The sequence below is a fragment of the Manis javanica genome, chromosome 1 (assembly GCF_040802235.1).
Source record: "Manis javanica isolate MJ-LG chromosome 1, MJ_LKY, whole genome shotgun sequence".
Lineage (NCBI taxonomy): Eukaryota > Metazoa > Chordata > Mammalia > Pholidota > Manidae > Manis > Manis javanica.
The window spans coordinates 97,247,984-97,271,003 of NC_133156.1; the positions used below are offsets into that span (position 1 = coordinate 97,247,984).

General features: G+C 38.0%; 1 protein-coding gene across 5 annotated transcripts in view; it reads right to left on the minus strand.

Annotated features, from left to right (window-relative positions):
* The window catches only part of CDK7 (cyclin dependent kinase 7), a 46,667-nt gene that overhangs the window by 16,047 nt on the left and 7,600 nt on the right, over window positions 1-23,020 (minus strand). For 4 of the 5 annotated variants that reach the window (XR_005063377.2, XM_037026124.2, XM_037026125.2 and 1 more), the window contains exons 3-8: window positions 9,393-9,426; window positions 7,247-7,314; window positions 6,416-6,484; window positions 4,610-4,720; window positions 3,416-3,534; window positions 1,752-1,851 (exon numbers count right to left, since the gene is read on the minus strand). Coding sequence is in view for 4 of the 5 variants with exons in the window: in XM_037026124.2 (XP_036882019.1) it covers window positions 1,752-1,851; window positions 3,416-3,534; window positions 4,610-4,720; window positions 6,416-6,484; window positions 7,247-7,314; window positions 9,393-9,426 (501 nt within the window). In the remaining variant the exon portion in view is untranslated. The remainder of the gene's footprint in view (window positions 1-1,751; window positions 1,852-3,415; window positions 3,535-4,609; window positions 4,721-6,415; window positions 6,485-7,246; window positions 7,315-9,392; window positions 9,427-23,020) is intronic. The other variant, XM_037026127.2, reaches the window with a different exon arrangement.

Below are 23,020 nucleotides of genomic sequence, written 5' to 3' on the forward strand. Positions count from 1 at the left end.
TCAGTAGGCAAAATCCCAGTTTAGATTTTCTGATAATCACTGTCTGTCTCAAATCACGATTAAGAAAAAAGAATGTAAACATATCATTAAAAGTACATTTGTGCTATTTAATGATATAGTACTAGTCCTAAGTATTCCATTGGTATAAATACGTCTAGATTCCTTTTCATTTAACAAAACAGAGAATGTTCAGAATGCAGACCAATTTGCTTCTAAAATGATATAAACTATATTGACTACTTTGGTTGGATATAGGCTTACTCGTTCCTCCTGTTTTCTAGTTTAAATAGTTTTTAAACCTACTTTTATAAAATTTACATAAAGGAAAACAACACTTTAGAAAAGGCTGAATGCTGTTAACAGCAATTTTTTTGAACTATTCTGCTTTTCATTATTATCTAGACTGCAGGATCTCTCCACAGATTGAAAACCATGTGGACAGCATTTCCATGGATCATATATTCAAATAAGCAAAGGGATATTGTGGCAGAACAAAAATATGGAAAAATGGAATAATTCTTCATCATTTATGGTTGCCTGTCAATTTATTCATAGCCTTAATGATTCTAGCAACATGGTCCATGGCTAATAAAACTCCAATGATTTCAGCCAAATCCACAATTTCTAACCCATCTTTTCTCAACTGCTGTCTCTCTCCTTACTTTCTCAACTGATTTATCAGCCATAACGTTAGGGGCTATGAAGTTCTGGATTGTTTTTGGTCATGAATGGACTGTGCTTTTGGAAGTTGATAGATTCTCACATGTGAACTTCTGTTAAACTCTGTGTTCTTATGAATAGCAGAGGTGTCATGCCAGCCGACTCACAAGACCCACTACCAGCACAGGGATTACTATGTCATCTCCGAGACAAAAATGTGATGATTTCTTGTCCAAGTACCCAGAGAAGTGAGCATCTCTAAATGACACACAGAATTTAAACTAAACTAAAAAAGATATTTAGGAAGGTAATTTCTCTCTGGTGTACAGAAGCCATTTTCTGTGTTCAAGGAAATAAATAGCTGTATTTTTGTGTCCTGGATTTACATTTCTTTAAATACATATGGCTAGAGGAGATGGAGAGTAGGGGCTGGAATCTAGAATATAGGGAGAAAAACTCGCAGCTTTAGAAGGATTCCCTGGTATCCTTTTGCCTACATCATTCAGAAGGGTTAAACTAAATTTTATACCTGAAGACAACTTTCCAATTCAGCACCTTTCTCTACAGTGAAGGAAGGGAAAGGACGTTTATTGTAAAATGGTCTCAGTCAGAGAAATGCTTTAGAACCACCATGTCTGCTCTGCTGGAAAAAAACCAAAATGAAACTCTCACACTAAGCTGCAATGGTTGACATTACATCTCTTAAAGTGTACTTTTAAAATGCCTCAAATAAAAGTCCCAGGAGTACAAAAGTTTCTCCTAATACATTTAGTTCCTGTAGAGATATTACCATATTACAACCCAATGAGGGTTTTAATATAATTATATTTCAGAACATAGAGATGATCTATAATCAAGCTTTTAATATTCTCTATGGTCTTCTCATCTTTAGTTCTTCTCGCCTCACATTAGCATTCCTAAAATGAATACATTTGTGGGAGGTGGGGTTTTTTTTTAGTCTGTATGCTGGCTTTTTGTTGTAAGGATGGTGCTGCTTTCTGGAAGTTATATCTGGGAAGATATATTTTGTGTAAAAATTAAGAACACATACTGTAACAAAATTGAAATGTAAACATCAATTCAAGACTCACCCTTAGAAGCAACTCTGCTAATATACAGCCAACAGCCCACATGTCCACACCTACACCATACATTCTAGCTCCAAATAGTAACTCAGGGGCCCGATACCACCTGAAAAACAAGAAGAAATACTGTCATTTTAGAATGGAACTATTAAAGTATTTCTTAAACTTCTCAGCAGAACATTATCTCACTGATGAAATTCACTTTCATGTATTAACTCATGAAAAACTAGCTACAAAATTACATAGTTCCATATTGCTGCCAGGAAATTTCATACATACTTGGTCCATTCACTCTCCCACTCTTTTAGATGATTAATACCTTCTTTCTCCTGAAACCCTCAACACCATCCTTCCTCTCTGCTGGTGACCTACACACTGAAAAAAATCCACGCAATGTGTGTCCTCACACAATCTGTCACCCATCTTACTAACTACAGACGAACTGCTCTTGACTGTTCTGATCCTTCAACTTGGGCGCTATTTATCATGCTTTCTTGCCTATTTTCAAGGACACTGCTCCTGCAATTCTCTCTTCTTTTTCCTACATCAACTTTTTGATCTTTAGTACACTTTTGCCATCACTGTAACAGCATTATTTCCCAGGCCTTAAAAAAAACAAAAACAAAGAACAAAGAAACGCCTTTGGCTCCTCCTTCCCCTAACAGCTACCTACTCATTCTCTGGACAGTCTGAAGAGCTGTCTGTTCTTACTGTCTCCAGTTCCTCCTCTCTCTTCCCCTTAAACCCTTTTCAGTCAAGCTCTCATCCCACCCCTCCACCACAGCTGTTCCTGTCAAAGTTATCAAAAATATATAAATCATTAATTTAATTGTCAATTCTCAGTCCTCATCTTAGCTCGGCCTATTAGTAGCATTTGATTTGCAAGAAAAGAATATATGAAAAATTGGTAGATGAAAAGCACCAGAATACAATGCTTTTGGATACCTGTTTTCCTGAGTCCCAAGATTCCTGAATGATGGGCTCTATCTTTCTACTGATTACATGAAAAACTACTTCTATCCCTTACTTCTTACTCAGGGCACAGACGATTGACACTCAATAAGATCTATTTGGAAGAAGGTGACAAAGTTTAAAAGCACAGATAAAAAAATTTGAATATTTCCATATATACTTAAAGAGCCTTGGAAATTAACAAATGTCATCCTGACAATTATAAAATCTACTGTCCTGATCTATTTAATGTGATTTTAAACTTTTACACATAACAAGTATAAAAAGAAAATACAAGTACTAGTAACACAAAAAATCTAAATATCAATGCACTGATTTGTTTAGAGAATTCTCATTCACAATGAGTAATACAAAATACGAAATCAAGATTGACCAATAAAATAAACACACGCTCTCAAGGTGATTATGTAAAAGAATAGCCTCTAAAGTGCCAAACTACTTAACTAAAATGTAAAAGTAGCATACATTAGTCCCAAAAGCTACTATATAAATTTCTGAGGACTGAGTTGATTCAACTCTGCTTCAAAGAAGAGTTATTTTTTTTCCATGGTGGTAACAAGTGAAAAGGGCTATAGTTTTAACAAAACACTAACAATGACTCCTGGACTCTGCCAAGGTATTTCAGAGAAGCCAAACAGTGCTCGTTGGTGATTACATCCTACACTATATAAGCTTTCAGTTATTTAAAGGAGTCTTACCTGGTAACAACCTGATGTGTATAAGCTCTATTGGGGCTCCCAAATGATTTGGCCAGGCCAAAATCTGCCAATTTTAGAACTCCATTTTCATCTAGCAACAAGTTGTTTGGTTTTAGATCCTATATCATAGAGGTTTCAAACAAATAAGTAAGCAGGGTAGGGGAGAATACCATAATGACACAGTTGGCTTAACTTTAAACTACAAAAACTGGGTGACATCCCAAATTTAAACAACAATCACTTTTTTTCATTGATGTGAAATCCTGTCAAAACAAAATTAAATTGGTCATATTACTTGGTGAGGACTTGGGTCAAGTAACTAATTTTACTGAGCTTCAATTTACCTTCTTTACAGGGTTGCTGTGAGAATTACATTTAATATTTTCTGTAAAGAGGCTAGTATAATGACTAGCTTATAATAAGCACTCAATAAATGGTTACTGCTGTTAATTTAATAACAATAATATATATGAACTTTAAAACTGTTATGCATTTAGGAAGGATGAGGAACATATTCTTCAAAATCTTTGCTAAAAAAATACTAGCAATAACCTAAAAGGGATTCCAAGTTTAAGATATGAGAATTACTAACTATAAACTATATATTCTGAGCTATTTATCTAAATAAGGTGCCTAAGAACATCTGCTTAAATTACCAGACTTGTTCTAATAGCTGAATGTTTCTAACAATGATTCAAGCATTTCAGAAATTTTATTTCATTACTTCATAGAATTTTAGAGCCACTAGAAATATTATTGTTCTAAAGGTATTTTAGCATTGTATAATTTAATCCAGACTCTGATCATATTTTTATTTTTTGTAACAGTATAGCACAGAGAACACTGGACTTAAAGCCAAAGATATAGGTTCTAATATTGTGTCAGTTATGAGATATTGATCTGGGAAATATATATGACCTGGATCAGGTCACTTAACAATTCAGCTCTTCATCTATGAAAAAGAACAAAAGACTAGGTTTCTTCCACTTCCAAATTTCATGTTGTAATTCAGAGTCCTCACAATATACCTGGCAGAACAATGGAAGGGAACACACAGAGGAAGAAGGTGGGATAAAATGGTCTAGCTAAATCTTAACTCAACAACTTACCTATTCAGGCCACTTATGTAACAAATTGGCTACATAAACTTGACTACAACAAAAAAAAGCAATCAGACTTGGTTAAAAACCTTACCCTATGCAGAATCCAATGCTGATGTAAATATTCTAACCCTTGAAGAGTCATCAACATATAGGCTTTGATGTGTGATGGAGTCAGCACAAGACTATTATCCTTTATTATAACCTGTGAAGCAGGTATACAGTATACACTTTATTATTCCAAATAAACTCCATTTATAGACATAAGATAAATGTACTCTTATAGGACAATCTCGAGAAGTTGCCTAACTCTACTTATGAAGCACTGTCAGAATTTTCAGTTATGTGGTTAGGGAAGGTCCCTTTGGTTTAGAAAGAAAACAGTGATTTGTCTCCTACTGCTTTGTATTTAGGCATCAATGTAGTAAACACCTTTTGTTTTCACTTGCCCCAGGATGTATATAGCCTCTTACACTAAGAGCCTTCAACTTTCCTTTGGGACACCACCTGTTCTCAGCTCAGTCCACGTGGGTAAAACAGGACCAACCACCACCCCACAGTCTCTAGAGGTAAGCACATGGCTCAGGCATAGCCACCCACCACACTGCCACTTGCTGTCCAGGGACAGACATGTGATTCAAGCCAGGCTAATCAACTAGGCCAAGTACTTGTAACTAGAATCAAAGGGAACAAAACTCTTTCCTCAGTGATTATTAAACTCTAAGGATAAAAGCCTGGAAGTATCTGAGCCACTAAATTGAGAAATTATGCCCAAGAATGAAGGCAACAGAAAAGAAAATAGGGCTTAAACTGCAAGACTAAGTTCTGACAGCATTATTTGTGAGCTGTGCCTAAAGCCATTTAGTCCCAGACTTACCAGCTTTACTAGCTAAAAATTCCCATTTTCTTTTTTAAAATGACTGTTTTTAGTGCAACAGTTCCATGAGTTTTAATGCATCTAGGGGTGTGTTATCACCACCATAATCAAGATAGAGTTTTATAACCCTCACAGAATTCCTTCAGGCCCCTCTGTACTCACTTCTTCCCTCTACTCCCAATCCTGGTAACCACTGATCTGATTTCTATTCCTTTAGTTTTACCTTTTCCAGAGTATCATATAAGTGGAATCATACAATATAAAGCCTTTGAGCCTGGCTTCTCTTAAGATTAGTATGCCTTTGAGATTCATCTATAATACTGAATGTGTTAGTGATTCATTTCTTTTCATTCCCAAATAGTATTCCAGTTTGCATTATACATTCACTAGATGAAAGATATTTTATTGTTTGCAGTTTGGGCAACAATGAGTAACATAAAACAACCGTGTACCAACTGATTTCTGTGTCGACACGTTTTTTTTTCTCTCTTGAATAAATACCTAGTAGTGTTACTGCCAGTTCATACTTTGAGTGTTTATTTAACTGTTCGACAAACTGCCACACTGTTTTCCAAAGTGTATGTACCATTTGCATTCTCACCAGCAGTTGTGCCACATCTTTGGACTGTTAAGTTTTTGAGATTCAATTAACATTAATGAAAGGCATTAAGATCATGTTTGTTTCAAAAAAGAAACTTGGCTTCCAAAAGGATAATGTTGTGTGATAAAATGGAAAAGAATCTCTAAATTATCAACAACATGACACTCCTTTCTTTAAAAAATAATATCAGTAAGGTTTGGGGAACTTGGTAGATATAAATATTAATGAAATCCAAATCTTTGTATTTAACAGTGGGAATTTGGCCAAAGGAGCCAGAAGATTCTTGGCTTTAGGGTAAATCCAGATTTCACCAAAATTAAGCATAAGTTTTAACTACCAATATCTTCATACATAGAAAATAAACATTCAGGTTTTCTTTGATAAGCAGAGAAAAAAAATTCCCCTAGGAATCATCATCTCACCTCTAAATCAGTTTCCATAAAATCAAAGACAAGGCTAATATTAGATTTATGTCCAAAAGCATCAAGGAGCTGCAGAGCAAAAGAAAAAAAAAATCAAAATATGTTCTCCATTAAACAGTTAACAGTGTTATGCCAACTGAAGTTGAAATTTAAAAAAAATTTAAACAAGCACTTGGGTTGTTGGTAATTCTCTAAGTTTTAAATTATTTTATAATTTTGACATTTATTTTTCCTAGGAATTAGTACTTTAAGGCACAAAAACATTAAACTTTACTATTTAAAAAAAATCACTAAATACTTAACCTCTCCCCTCATATTTTGGGAGTTATAAATTAAAAAATGAGTTAATGAAAGCCTCAGTTCAGTTTCTAATTCAGAAAAATTCAAAAGCTCAGCTCTTAAGAAAATACTATAAATAGCAGTGGCAGCTACCATTCACTGGATGAGTGCACTCTCTGTGACAGGCAGTACTCCAGGTCCTTTACATGTAGTTAGTCCTCCAACAACCCTACGAGGTAGGGACTATGGCATAGAACTATGAGAAAATTTGTTCAAGGTTTTACACACGCTAAAGCTCTCTAGGCTTTAAAATGATTTCTGGCAAAATCAGCCTGTATGCCAATATTTAATTTACTTTACCAGTTGTATAGTTTTAAAAAGCGTACCTACTGGAACAATTACGATAGAAAGTGCATTTCAGCCTGATAAGCTTTAAAGCTTTTTTGCAAGGCTCACCTAGAACAAATTCTCCTGCTGGGCCTTCGATTAACATCTACCACATTCAGAAATGGCAGGGTCCCAAATCCCAGAAACAATTTAGATCATACTCACACCAATTATATTTGGATGACTTAGCTCCTGTAATAATTTTATCTCTCTTAAGGCTGTTCTATTTATACCTACATAAAAATGCAAAGCAGAAAGTGAAAAATAATTCTGAAATCTCAAACCTTCTTACAAACATATTTTTGAGGAAAGGTCTCTCAGGAAATAGCAATGAATAATCTACAGAAAAACAAGAGCTATTTTGACTATTTTTAAGACAGTATCTGTTTTTCTTTTATATTGCTTTATTTTTAAAATAGCTTAATACAGACAACGATAAATAGTAAAAAAAAGTATTCACTTTGTAGGGTAACAGATTTGAGGCCTGCTGGAATAACAACATACGTATGTGTGTGGCACACAGGTGATAAGTCAGTAGCTCCCCTACTCCTACCCAATGAATATTAGTGGCAGATTCTTTATGCTAATAGCAAACCAGCAATAAGATAGTATCCCTCCCAATGCAAAAGTGTGGAGAAAATGGAACTCTGACCAGGATTCCCACCTGGCCTTAAAAATGCCCACTGTGGAATGTCCTGAATTATAAAATAAGCACAAGTTCAGCTCCGCAGTTATTGCTAAATCATTCTCTAAAGTAATTACACCAACCTACATGCTCACCTTGCCAGCCTTGAAAAAATTTTGCCAGTCTTATAGATGTGAAATGATAACTTGTTTTAATTTTCATTTTCCTGATAAATCAAGTCTTTTCATATGTTTATTGGCATATGTTTGTGGTTTATGAATTGGCTCTTTCTATCCTTTGCTCATTTTTCTACTGAGTTGTTTCTTCTTCATACGGATTTGCAGTGATTGTCTGTATTCTGGATACTAATGTTTTGTTGGTGTATGCATTTGTAAATATTTCAGTCCACTCTATGTCTTACCTTTTATTTTTAGGGTCATTTTTCATTAAAAGTTTTTGTTTGCTAAAAAAAAAAAAAAAAAAAAAAATGCCCACTGTGTATATAATAAGAGCCTGTCTGCACACTTATGGGATGTTTACCAGCTGCAGAGCCACTGGTCAGTCATGGGAGTACCTACCAAGAGGAGCAGTAGAGAGGAAATGCCCATTCTCTCCTCTCCTTGTGTTACTACTGGTCATTGGTACATAGTTGGTGAGGCATCCACTAGTCACCAGAGACCCACCCATGGAGTTCTTCCCAGTGCTAGGAGCACGGGAGCAGAGAGCTTGGCTCACACCACTGGGAGAGTGGGAAGATAGCTGTGGAGCCCCGGTGCTCCTGGAGAATTAAGCTCATGTTGGGGAGTAGAACCTGTAGCCAGCCTGGTCTGGGGAACATTCGAGCCAGCCCTGAGTACTGAGCTATCTGTGATCACTGTGAGAATAAATGTGGTAACCCTCTTCTATCCCCAACCTTTTGCCCTTGCCTTTATTTGGTTTCATTGAATTCATAGAGAACTTGCCCCAGGTGGGGAGCCCCTCTTCCTGGAGCTACAAAAGAATAGAACTCAATATAAAAAAAAAAGATCTGTTAGTGAAAGGAACAGAACAGAATGAAGAAAGGCAGGGGGACTGCAAAGTCCAATGTTGGTGCTGACAAAAAGCAAGCTGGAAATTGGACAACAGAAGGAGTAAAGATTATGCAGTGACTTCATCTGTGGTAACTGTAGAGATTTGTCATGAAAGGATTAATAAACTAAGCACTTTTACATGGAAAAAAATAAGATCTGTTACTAGTTGTTAAATAAATGATAGTTCCTTTTTAGAGGAACATTTCTTGATGACAAACAGGACTTAGCACTCTAGCACACAGGGCTTTGGAAGATGGGATAAAGAAGTCTTTCCTCTATACCTCTATTCCATAGAGAGCTGTGTATACTTCCATGGAGGTGTATCCTGAATTTTCAAAGTAGAAGCTCAGAAAAAGAAGAAACAATGGCCTGTAACAGCACCTAAAACAGTAAAGAAGACAGCAAGACAAGCCACTAGATAACCTTGCTGCCTTCTATTTACTTAGGTGGCTGACTATTCCTCGAACAACCAAATGGTGGAAATCACAAATATCCTGTCTTACTCTTCTGCAATCCTGCAAAAACTCTATAAAGAATCATTAACTCTAACTAATACTTTGCTAATTTCCTGTGATAATAACCTTTCCTGTTCTGTCAGACTACATGAAATACATACCATCTTTAGCTTCTGATCTATGTCCAAGCTTGATCTGGTAGAGGGAAAAAACAAACACAAAAAAGTGTTGTTATTTAGATAATGTGTTAATAATATAAACTCTTCAAAAACTTGGCCGCAACAAAAACACACAGCAATTTCTACAGAGCTAGTATTTATAGGCAGGAAGTGGGAATCATGAATCAAAAGGCAAAATTAACAATGTAAGAAAGGATTAAGTACCTACCATTCCTTGCCCTTTAAGTTTTGAAAGTACACATTTGAATGGAATTAAAAAAACAAATGTGTCTCCTTTACCTTTGGAAGAGTAAGCATGGAACAAATGACTGAGAGCATACTGGTTAAAAAACAAAGAATCATGTCGAAGTAGCTGATTTGGAAGGAAACATAAAATATGAACATAAAATAGCATATTTAATATGCTTGATAATATGCTCTTAGGAAACATATATTTCAAAAATAAAAATTACGAACTGTGATGTATATAGAGAATGTTTAAACTGTTGTTACCATTAATAAGCATGACAGGTTGCATTAAGAGGTTTAATCTTATACTAGTTTCTTTTACTACTTATACAATGAATAAATATAATCAATAATAAAAAAAGACGATAAAACAGTTTTCCTTTACTTTGGAAAAACAAAGCTACTCTACTTTTAAAAAGATGTCTCACCTATATGCTACAAACAGAACTTCTAACTTAAAGGTGGCTAGTTATTATATATATCACAAAAAAATATAAAACACTCAGGAATAAATCTAAGAAAAAAATGTACAAAGCTTCCCAAGAAGAAAACTATAAACACCATTAAAAATGCTTAAAAATAAGACCAAAATAAACACAGGTATCATGCTCATGGATAGCAAGACTCAATATCATATATGTCATATATGTCAATTCTTTTTAAATTCAATGAAACTAAATCTAAAGCTCGACAGAACATTGACAAAGTGATTCTAGACTTTATATGAGAAAGTAAAGAGCAAAGAAAGACATTTTAAATTACTACATTTTCTAAATATAATTTAAAAAACAAAATTAGTTTCATGAAACCATCCACTACATTACTCAGATTCAACAATTATCAATATTTCACCACACTTAATCATTCATCCTCCCCTTTATGCTGACTATTTTAAAACAAATCCCAGATTTGATGTAATTTCACTGCTTTTATATTTAAGTAATGATCTCTAAAACACGGACATTTCTTACATAGTCAAAATGCCATTTTCATATGTGACAAAATTAATAATAATGTTATAGTAGCATGTAATACCTAGTACCTACTCAAATTATCCTGATTGTTTCAAATTTCTCAACTGACTCATAGAATAGCCAAGACAATTTTAAAGAAAAACAGGTATGTAGGCTTCATCACATTTTAAGACTTTTTATAAGGCGAGGGTAATTGGAAACACTGTAGTAAGGGATGGAAAAAAAATGGACCCAAGTATACAATGGAACTTAGCATTACAATTCACCAGGAAAAGGACTATTGATAGTATTAGGACAACTGGAAACAAAAATATTGGCTCCTCACACTATACAACACAAAATAATTAATGCCTGATGGAATAAAGACCTAGGTGTGAAAAAGCAAACCTTTTAAATTTTTATAAAAAAATAAAGGATTTTTTATAATCTGGAGATATGGAAGCACTCAAAAGGAAACCCATAAAGAAAAAAATGGACAAGAGGATTAAAGATGGTAGGGTGAGAGATGAGATAGAGGCCTCCTCCTAAAACCGCATATAATATGAAAATAAAATTAATACAACTAATCCTGAAAGAGCAACAGGAAAGACAGCTGCACCAGACTGCATACACCCAGAGAAAAGAACAGACCTCACAGAACAGGGTTATGTGCCAAAGCTGTGGTCCGGCGGGACCCAAGCCCTTCCCTGACACCAGCTCATGGGCAGGAGGAAGAGAAACAGTGGGAAGTGGGTGGAGGCCTGGGACTGCTGAACACCTACTCTGGAGATCTGTTCTGGGAGCACAAACCTACATTGTATGGTGTTCTGGTGATTAGGGGGGCTAGAAAACTAAAACAGGCAGAATACATGGAGAGACTGAGATTCTAGCCATTTGTAGAAAACAGGGATCCATATCCAGCTGCTCTGGGACAAAAGAAAGGTGGGCAGTCTGAAAGATTTCCTTACAGTGAAAGAGCTGCTAAAGGGGCAAGGATTGCACAGAGCTTACTGCTCAGGAGAAAGGACAGGTAGACAAAATTGTTTGGGTGCACTCTGCCCAGCAGGTTGGGGACTTTCACAATCTTCATGCACTCCAGCCCCCTGGCAGGCTACACAGATCCAAGGCCCGCCTCCGTGATATGCAGTCTGCTGTACATTCACCCCGGCCAGCCAGCACCTGGCTCCCAAACCAACAACCCTACCCTGGTGTCAGGCCAGCCAGAGGGAAGCCCCGCCTACTGCAGCTACAAACACAAAGCATAGAGGCTTATACCTGTGAGCTTGGCCCACTGGTTCTGGCAGTGGAGACAGGCATAGTAGCCAGGAAGCAGGACACAGCTCTTTCCTTCCCCCAGGCACCAGCACCACTCCCCTGAGACCCTCAACATTGCTCCAGGGGCTGAGCAGCTCCAGAGAGGGGAGCTTCTGGGCACTAGAGGGTACCACATACAAATATGAAACGTCAAAGGAACCTGGTTCAAAGCAAAATCATAAATACACCAGAGAAAGAGTCAAATGAAATGACCTCATGAATCTTCCTGAAGGAGATTTCAAAATAAAAATTATAAACATGCTCATGGTGGTACAGAAAAATATTTAAGAACTCAGGAATGAATTCCAGTAGGATATCCAATCATTATGGAATACACTATCAGAAATGAAACATACAACAGAAGGTTTTAAAAGAAGATTAGATATGGTGGAGGAGACAATAAATTAAATAGAAATAAGAGAAGAGAAATACAAAGAAACTGAGGCACAGAGAGAAAAAAGAATCTCTAGGAATTAAAGAATATTGAGAGAACTGTGTGACCAATCCAAATGGAACAATGTTCGTATTAGAGGGGTACCAGAAGAAGAAGAGAGAGAAAAGGGGATAGAAAGTATCTTTGAGTAAGTAATTGCTGAAAACTTCCCCAATCTGGGGAAGGAGATAGTCTCTCAGGCCATGGAGGTATGCAGATCTCCCAACACAAGGGACCCAAGGAAGACAACACCAAGACATATAATAATTAAAATGGCAAAGATCAAGGATAAGGACAGACTATTAAAAGCAGCCAGAGAGAGAAAGATGATCACATACAAAGGAAAGCCCATCAGGCTATCATCAGACTTCTCAGCAGAACCTTACAGGCCAGAAGGGAGTGGCATGAGATAGTTAATGCAATGAAGCAGAAGGACCTCAAAACAAGAATACTTTATCCAACAAGATGATCATTTACATTTGAAGGAGGGATTAAACAATTTCCAGATAAGCAAAAGATGAGAGAATTTACCTCCCAGAAACCATCTCTGTAGTGTATTTTGGAGGAACTGCAATAGATGGAAGTGTTCCTAAGGTGTAATAGCTGTCACCAGTGATAATAAAACCACAGTAAAGAAAGTAGAGCAGTTAATTACTAAGCTAATGCAAAATTAAATCAACTACCTGCAAAGTCAGTCAAGGGATAGACAGAGTACAGAATATGATACCTAATATATAAAGAATGGAGGAGGAAGAAAAAGGAGAACAAAAGAACCTTTAGATTGTATTTGCAATAGCATACTAAGTGAGTTAAGTTAGACTTTTAGATAGTAAAGAAGTTAACCTGGAGCCTTTGGTAACCATGAATCTAAAGCCTGCAATGGCAATAAGTACATACCTATTGATAATCACCCTAAATGTAAATGGTCTGAATGCACCAATCAAAAGACACAGGCTCAATGAATGGATAAAAAAACAAGACCCATCTATATGCTGCCTACAAGAGACTCAGTTTAAACCCCAAAACATAAACAGACTAAAAGTGAAGGAATGGAAAAAGATATTTCATGTAACTAATAGGGAGAAAAAAGCAGGAGTTGCAGTACTTGTATCAGACAAAATAGACTTCAAAACAAAGAAAGTCACAAGAGACAAAGAAGGACATTGCATAATGATAAAGAGGTAAATCCAACAAGAAAATATAACCATTATAAATATCTATGCACCCAACACAGGAGTACCTACATATGTGAAACAAATACTAACAGAATTAAAAAGGGAAGTAGAATGCAATGCATTCATTCTAGGAGACTTCAACACTCCATTCACTCCAAAGACAGCTCAATCAGACAGAAAATAAGGACACAGAGGCACTGAACAACACATTAGAACAGATGGACCTAACAGACTTCTACAGAACTCCACACCCAAAACCAGCAGCATACACATTCTTCTCAAGTGCACGTGGAACAATTTCAAGAATAGATCATATCCTAGGCCACAAAAAGAGCCTTGGTAAATTAAAAAAGACTGAAATTATACCAACCAATTTCTCAGACTACAAAGGTATGAAACTACAAATAAATTACGCAAAGAAAATGAAACATCCCACAAACACATGAAGGCTTCACAACATGCTCCTAAATAATCAATGGATCAATGACCAAATAAAAACAGAAATCAAGCAATATATGGAGACAAATGACAACAATAATTCAACAGCACAAAATCTGTGGGATGTACCAAAGGCCATATAAGAGGAAAGTATATTGCAATACAGGCCTAACTCAGGAAAGAACAATCCCATACGAACAGTCTAAACACACAATTAATGAAACTAGAAAAAGAAGAACAAATGAGACCCAAAACGAGAAGAAGATGGGACATAATAAAGATTAGAGCATAAATAAATAAAATTGAGAAGAATAAAACAATAGAATCGATGAAAGAGCTGGTTTTTCAAGAAAATAAAATAGATAAACCCCCAGCCAAATTTATCAAGAAAGAAAGAGAATCTACACACATAAACAGAATCAGAAATGAGAAAGGAAAAATCACTATGGACACCACAGAAATACAAAGAATTATGAGAGAATACTATGAAAAATTATATGCTAACAAACTGGATAACCTAGAAGAAATGGACTTTCTAGAAAAATACAACCTTCCAAGGCTGACCCAGAAAGAAACAGAAAAATCTGAACAGACCAATTACCAGCACCAAAATTGAACTGGTAATCAAAAAACTACCGAAGAACAAACCCGTGGACCAGATGGCTTCACTGCTGAATTTTATCAAACATTTAGTGAAGACCTAATACCCATCCTCCTTAAAGTTTTCTAAAAGGTAGAGGAAGAGGGAATACTTCCAAACTCACTCTATGAAGCCTGCATCACTCTAATACCAAAACCAGGTAAAGACACCACAAAAAAAGAAAATTACAGATCAATATCCCTGATGAACATAGATGTAAAAATACTCAACAAAAAATTACCAACCAAATTCAAAAATATATCAAAAAGATCATCCATCAAGATCAAGTAGGATTTATTCTGGGGATGCAAGGATGGTACAACACTCAAAAATCCATCACATCATCCACCACATCAACAAAAAGAAAGAAAAAAAACCACATGATCATCTCGAAAGATGATGAAAAAGCATTTAACAAAATTCAACATCCGTTCATGATAAAAACTCTCAACAAAATGGGTATAGAGGGCAAGTACCTCAACATAATAAACACCATAAATGACAAACCCACAGCCAACATTATACTTAACAGTGAGAAGCTGAAAGCTTTAAGATCAGGAACAAGACAAGGATGCCCACTCTCCCCACTTCTATTCAACATAGTACTGGAGGTCCTAGCCATGGCAATCAGACAACACAAAGAAATAAAAGGCATCCAGATTGGCAAGGAAGAAATTAAACTGTCACTGTTTGCAGATGACATGCCATTGTACATAAAAAAACCCTAAAGGGGGGCGGAGCCAGGATGGCGGCGTGAGTAGAGCAGTGGAAATCTCCTCCCCAAAACACATAGATCTACGAAAATATAACAAAGAAAACTCTTCCTAAAATAGAGACCAGAGGACACAGGACAACATCCAGACCACATCCATACCTGCAAGAACCCAGTGCCTTGCGAAGGGGGTAAGATACAAGCACCGGCCCAGCGGGACCCGAGCGCCCCTCCCCCCAGCTCCCGGTAGAAGGAAAGAAACCGGAGCGGGGTTTTTTTTGGCGAGTGTTTTTTGGAAGCCTTAAAGGGACACGGACCACGGTGCTAGGGAGGCAGAGCAGCAGGACCAGTCAGCGGGTGCCTGGGACCAGCGGCTGAGGACAAAGAATATTGCACGTTTTTCCCTGCGGGACCGGTGGGCAGGTGCCTGAGACCAGCGCCTGAGGACGGAGGAAATCGAGCGTTTTTTCCCTTTTTTTTTCTCTTTTTGGCGAGTGCTTTTTGGAAGCCTTAAAGGGACAGGGACCCTGGTGCTAGGGAGGAAGAGCAGCAGGACCAGTGAGGGGGTGCCTGGGACCGGTGCCTGAGGACAAAGAATATCGAGCGTTGTTCTCTGCGGGACTGGTGGGCAGGTGCCTGAGACCGGCGCCTGAGGACGGAGGAAATCGCACGTTTTTCCCCCTTTTTTTTTCTCTCTTTTTGGCGAGTGCTTTTTGGAAGCCTTGGAGGAATGGAGACCCCAATACCAGGGAGGAAGGGCAGCAAGACTTGTGGGCAGGTGCCTGGGACTGGTGCCTGAGGACAAAGAAAATCGCGCGTTTCTCCCATTTTTTTCTTTTTGGCAAGTGCTTTTTGGAGGCCTTAGCAGGACAGGGACCCCAGTGCCAGGGAGGCAGGGTGGCAGGGCCGGTGAGCAGGTGCCTGGGACCGGCGCCTGGGGACGGAGAGGGTCGTGCATTTCTCCCTTTTTTTTTGGCGAGTGTTTTTTGGAGGCCTTGGAGGGACGGGGACCCCAGTGCTAGGGAGGCAGGGCGGCAGGACTGGTGGGTGGGTGCCTGGGACCGGCGCCTGAGGACAAACAATATCGCGCATTCTTCCCTTTTTTTTTTTTTTTTTTTTTTTTGCGGGTGCTTTTTGGAAGCCTTGAAGGGAAAGGGACCCCGGTGCTAGGGAGGCAGGGCAGCAGGACCAGTGAGCGGGTGACTGGGACCGGCACCTGAGGACAAAAAAAATCGCATGTTTTTTCCTTTTTTTTTTCTGTTTCCTCTCTCATTGTTGCTGTTGTTGTTTGGTTTGGAGAGTGCTTGTTGGAAGTCTTAAAGGGGCAGGACAGGACACTTAGACCAGAGGCAGGGAATCTGGGGATCTCTGGGCACTCTAACCCCCTGGGCAACAGGGAGCACAGAGGCCCCTTACGGAGATAAATAGCCTCCCGGCCGCTCCCCCTCCAACAGGGCTCCACCATTTTGGAGCAGCCCCAGCCAGGCCACACCCACAGCAACAGCAGAGATAAACTCCATAGCAAACGGGCATGTAGCAGAAGCCCTGTCTGCGCACGGCTGACAAGCATAAGCCAATAGAGGTCGCTATTCTCCCAGGAGAGGAAGGCCACAAACCAACAAGAAGGGAAGCTCTTCCAGCGGTCATTCGTACCAGCTCTGCAAACTGTCTCTATCACAATGAAAAGGCAAAACTACAGGCAGACAAAGATCACAGAGACAACACCTGAGAAGGAGACAGACCTAACCAGTCCTCCTGAAAAATAATTCAAAATAAAAATCATGAACATGCTGACAGAGATGCAGAGAAAAATGCAAGAGCAATGGGATGAGATGCAGAGAAAAATGCAACAGCAATGGGATGAAGTCCAGAGGGAGATCACAGATGTCAGGAAGGAGATCACAGAAGTGAAACAATCCCTGGAAGGATTTATAAGCAGAATGGATAAGATGCAAGAGGCCACTGAAGGAATAGAAGCCAGAGAACAGGAATGTATAGAAGCTGACATAGAGAGAGATAAAAGGATCTCCAGGAATGAAACAACACTAAGAGAACTATGTGACCAATACAAAAGGAATAATATTCGTATTATAGGGGTACGAGAAGAAGAAAGAGGAAAAGGGATAGAAAGTCTCTTTGAAGAAATAATTGCTGAAAACTTCCCCAAACTGGGGAAGGATATAATCGAACAAACCATGGAATTACACAGAACCCCCAACAGAAACGATCCAAGGAAGACAACACAAAGACACATAGTAATTAAAATGGCAAGGATCAAGGACAAGGAAAGAGTTTTTTTTTTTTTTTTTTTTTTGAGAGGGCATCTCTCATATTTATTGATCAAATGGTTGTTAACAACAATAAAATTCAGTATAGGGGGGTCAATGCTCAATGTACAATCATTAATCCATCTCAAGCCTAATTCTCGTCAGTCTCCAATCTTCTGAAGCATAACGAACAAGTTCTTACATGGTGAACGAATTCTTACAGAGTGAATAAATTCTTACATGGTGAACAGTATAAGGGCAGTCATCACAGAAACTTTCAGTTTTGATCATGCAATATGACCTATAAACCATCAGGTCAAATATGAATATTCATTTGATTTTTGTACTTGATTTATATGTTGATACCACATTTCTCCTATTATTATTATTATTTTTATTTTTAATAAAATGCTGAAGTGGTAGGTAGATGCAAGGTAAAGGTAGAAAACATAGTTTAGTGCTGTAAGAAGGCAAATATAGATGATCAGATGATCAGGTGTGTGCCTATGGACTAAGTATTAATCCAGGCTAGACAAGGGCAGCAAGACATCCACGGATGCAGAAGATTTCTCTCAAAGCAGGGGGGGTGAGGTTCTGAGCCTCACCTCTGTTGATCCCCAAATTCTCACCTGATGGCCCCCCTGCGACTGTGCCTGTCAAGGAAAGAGTTTTAAAGGCAGCTAGAGAGAAAAAGGTCACCTATAAAGGAAATCCCATCAGGCTAACATCAGACTTCTCGACAGAAACCCTACAGGCCAGAAGAGAATGGCATGATATATTTAATGCAATGAAACAGAAGGGCCTTCAACCAAGGATACTGTATCCAGCACGACTATCATTTAAATACGATGGCAGGATTAAACAATTCCCGGACAAGCAAAAGCTGAGGGAATTTGCTTCCCACAAACCACCTCTATAGGGCATCTTACAGGGACTGCTCTAGATGGGAGCACTCCTAAAAAGAGCACAGAACAAAACACACAACATATGAAGAATGGAGGAGGAGGAATAAGAAGGGAGAAAAGAAAAGAATCTCCAGACAGTATATATAACAGCTCAATAAGCGAGCTAAGTTACGCACTAAGATACTAAAGAAGCTAACCTTGAACCTTTGGTAACCACGAATCTAAAGCCTGCAATGGCAATAAGTACATATCTCTCAATAGTCACCCTAAATGTAAATGGACTTAATGCACCAATCAAACGACACAGACTAATAGAATGGATAAAAAAGCAAGACCCATCTATATGCTGCTTAAAAGAAACTCACCTTAAATCCAAAGACAAGCACAGACTAAAAGTCAAGGGATGCAAAAACATATTTCAGGCAAACAACAGTGAGAAGAAAGCAGGGGTTGCAGTACTAACATCAGACAAAATAGACTTCAAAACAAAGAAAGTAACAAGAGATAAAGAAGGACACTACATAATGATAAAGGGCTCAGTCCAACAAGAGGATATAACCATTCTAAATATATATGCACCCAATACAGGAGCACCAGCATATGTGAAACAAATACTAACAGAACTAAAGAGGGAAAAAGACTGCAATGCACTCATTTTAGGAGACTTCAACACACCACTCACCCCAAAGGATAGATCCACCGGGCAGAAAATAAGTAAGGACACACAGGCACTGAACAACACACTAGAACAGATGGACCTAATAGACATCTATAGAACTCTACATCCAAAAGCAACAGGATATACATTCTCCTCAAGTGCACATGGAACATTCTCCAGAATAGACCACATACTAGCTCACAAAAAGAGCCTCAGTAAATTTCAAAACATTGAAATTCTACCAACCAATTTTTCAGACCACAAAGGTATAAAAGTAGAAATAAATTCTACAAAGAAAACAAAAAGGCTCACAAACACATGGAGGCTTAACAACATGCTTCTAAATAATCAATGGATCAATGAACAAATCAAAATAGAGATCAAGGAATATATGGAAACAAATGACAACAACACAAAGCCCCAACTTCTGTGGGACGCAGCAAAAGCAGTCTTAAGAGGAAAGTATACAGCAATCCAGGCACACTTGAAGAAGGAAGAACAATCCCAAATGAATAGTCTAACATCACAATTATCGAAACTGGAAAAAGAAGAACAAATGAGGCCTAAAGTCAGCAGAAGGAGGGACATAATAAAGATCAGAGAAGAAATAAACAAAATTGAGAAGAAGAAAACAATAGCAAAAATCAATGAAACCAAGAGCTGGTTCTTTGAGAAAATAAACAAAATAGATAAGCCTCTAGCCCAACTTATTAAGAGAAAAAGAGAATCAACACAAATCAACATAATCAGAAATGAGAATGGAAAAATCACGACAGACGCCACAGAAATACAAAGAATTATTAAAGACTACTATGAAAACCTATATGCCAACAAGCTGGAAAACCTAGAAGAAATGGACAACTTCCTAGAAAAATACAACCTCCCAAGACTGACCAAGGAAGAAACACAAAAGTTAAACAAACCAATTACGAGCAAAGAAATTGAAACGGTAATCAAAAAACTACCCAAGAACAAAACCCCGGGGCCGGACGGATTTACCTCGGAATTTTATCAGACACACAGAGAAGACATAATACCCATTCTCCTTAAAGTGTTCCAAAAAATAGAAGAAGAGGGAATATTCCCAAACTCATTCTATGAAGCCAACATCACCCTAATACCAAAAGCAGGCAAAGACCCCACCAAAAAAGAAAATTACAGACCAATATCCCTGATGAATATGGATGCAAAAATACTCAATAAAATATTAGCAAACAGAATTCAACAGATATCAAAAGGATCATACACCATGACCAAGTGGGGTTCATCCCAGGGATGCAAGGATGGTACAACATTCGAAAATCCATCAACATCATCCACCACATCAACAAAAAGAAAGACAAAAACCACATGATCATCTCCATAGATGCTGAAAAAGCATTTGACAAAATTCAACATCCATTCATGATAAAAACTCTCAGCAAAATGGGAATAGAGGGCAAGTACCTCAACATAATAAAGGCCATATATGATAAACCCACAGCCAGCATTATACTGAACAGCGAGAAGCTGAAAGCATTTCCTCTGAGATCGGGAACCATACAGGGATGCCCACTCTCCCCACTGTTATTTAACATAGTACTGGAGGTCCTAGCCACAGCAATCAGACAAAACAAAGAAATACAAGGAATCCAGATTGGTAAAGAAGAAGTTAAACTGTCACTATTTACAGATGATATGATACTGTACATAAAAAACCCTAAAGACTCCACTCCAAAACTACTAGAATTGATATCGGAATACAGCAAAGTTGCAGGATACAAAATTAACACACAGAAATCTGTAGCTTTCCTATACACTAACAATGAATCAACAGAAAGAGAAATCAGGAAAACAATTCCATTCACCATTACATCAAGACAAATAAAATACCCAGGAATAAACCTAACCAAAGAAGTGAAAGACTTACACTCTGAAAACTACAAGTCACTCTTAGGAGAAATTAAAGGGGACACTAAGAAATGGAAACTCATCCCATGATCATGGCTAGGAAGAATTCATATCATCAAAATGGTCATCCTGCCCAAAGCAATATACAGATTTGATGCAATCCCTATCAAATTACCAGCAACATTCTTCAATGAATTGGAATAAATAATTCAAAAATTCATATGGAAACACCAAAGACCCCGAATAGCCAAAGCAATCCTGAGAAAGAAGAATAAAGTAGGGGGGATCTCACTCCCCCACTTCAAGCTCTACTACAAAGCCATAGTAATCAAGACAATTTGGTACTGGCACAAGAACAGAGCCACAGACCAGTGGAACAGATTAGAGACTCCAGAAATTAACCCAAACATATATGGTCAATTAATATTTGATAAAGGAGCCATGGACATACAATGGCAAAATGACAGTCTCTTCAACAGATGGTGCTGGCAAAACTGGACAGCTACATGTAGGAGAATGAAACTGGACCATTGTCTAACCCCATATACAAAGGTAAACTCAAAATGGATCAAAGACCTGAATGTAAGGCATGAAACCATTAAACTCTTGGAAAAAAACATAGGCAAAAACCTCTTAGACATAAACATGAGTCACCTCTTCTTGAACATATCTCCCCGGGCAAGGAAAACAACAGCAAAAATGAGCAAGTGGGACTACATTAAGCTGAAAAGCTTCTGTGCAGCGAAAGACACCATCAATAGAACAAAAAGGAACCCTACAGTATGGGAGAATATATTTGAAAATGACAGATCCGATAAAGGCTTGACGTCCAGAATATATAAAGAGCTCACACGCCTCAACAAACAAAAAACAAATAACCCAATTAAAAAATGGGCAGAGGAACTGAACAGACAGTTCTCTAAAAAAGAAATACAGATGGCCAACAGACACATGAAAAGTTGCTCCACATCGCTAATTATCAGAGAAATGCAAATTAAAACTACAATGAGGTATCACCTCACACCAGTAAGGACAGCTGCCATCCAAAAGACAAACAACAACAAATGTTGGCGAGGCTGTGGAGAAAGGGAAACCCTCCTACACTGCTGGTGGGAATGTAAATTAGTTCAACCATTGTGGAAAGCAGTATGGAGGTTCATCAAAATGCTCAAAACAGACCTACCATTTAACCCAGGAATTCCACTCCTAGGAATTTACCCTAAGAACGCAGCAATCAAGTTTGAGAAAGACAGATGCACCCCTATGTTTATCGCAGCACTATTTACAATAGCCAAGAATTGGAAGCAACCTAAATGTCCATCGGTAGATGAATGGATAAAGAAGATGTGGTACATATACACAATGGAATACTACTCAGCCATAAGAAGTGGAAAAATCCAACCATTTGCAGCAACATGGAGCTGGAGAGTATTATGCTCAGTGAAATAAGCCAAGGGGAGAAAGAGAAATATCAAATGATTTCACTCATCTGAGGAGTATAAGAACAAAGGAAAAACTGAAGGAACAAAACAGCAGCAGAATTACAGAACCCAAAAATGGACTAACAGTTACCAAAGAGAAAGGAACTGGGGAGGATGGGTGGGCAGGGAGGGATAAGGGGGTGGGAAGAACAAGGGGGGTATTAAGAGTAGCATGCATGGGGGGGAGGGAGAAAGGGGAGGGAGGGCTATACAACACAGAGAGGACAAGTAGTGACTCTACAACATTTTGCTAAGCTGATGGACAGTAACCGTAATGTGGTTGTTAGGGGCGACCTGATATAGGGGAGAGCATAGTAAACATATTATTCTTCATGTAAGTGTAGATTAAAGATTAAAAAAAAAAAAAGAAAGAAAGAAAGAAAGAAAAGGGCAATTACTCCTTGATAGGATAAAACTATTGGTAAATCAAAGATCAACACATGCTTTAAATATCCTTAATGTTGATCACTTAACGGGTGTCAGATGATCGGCTATGGAAGTACTCTTTTCTGATGA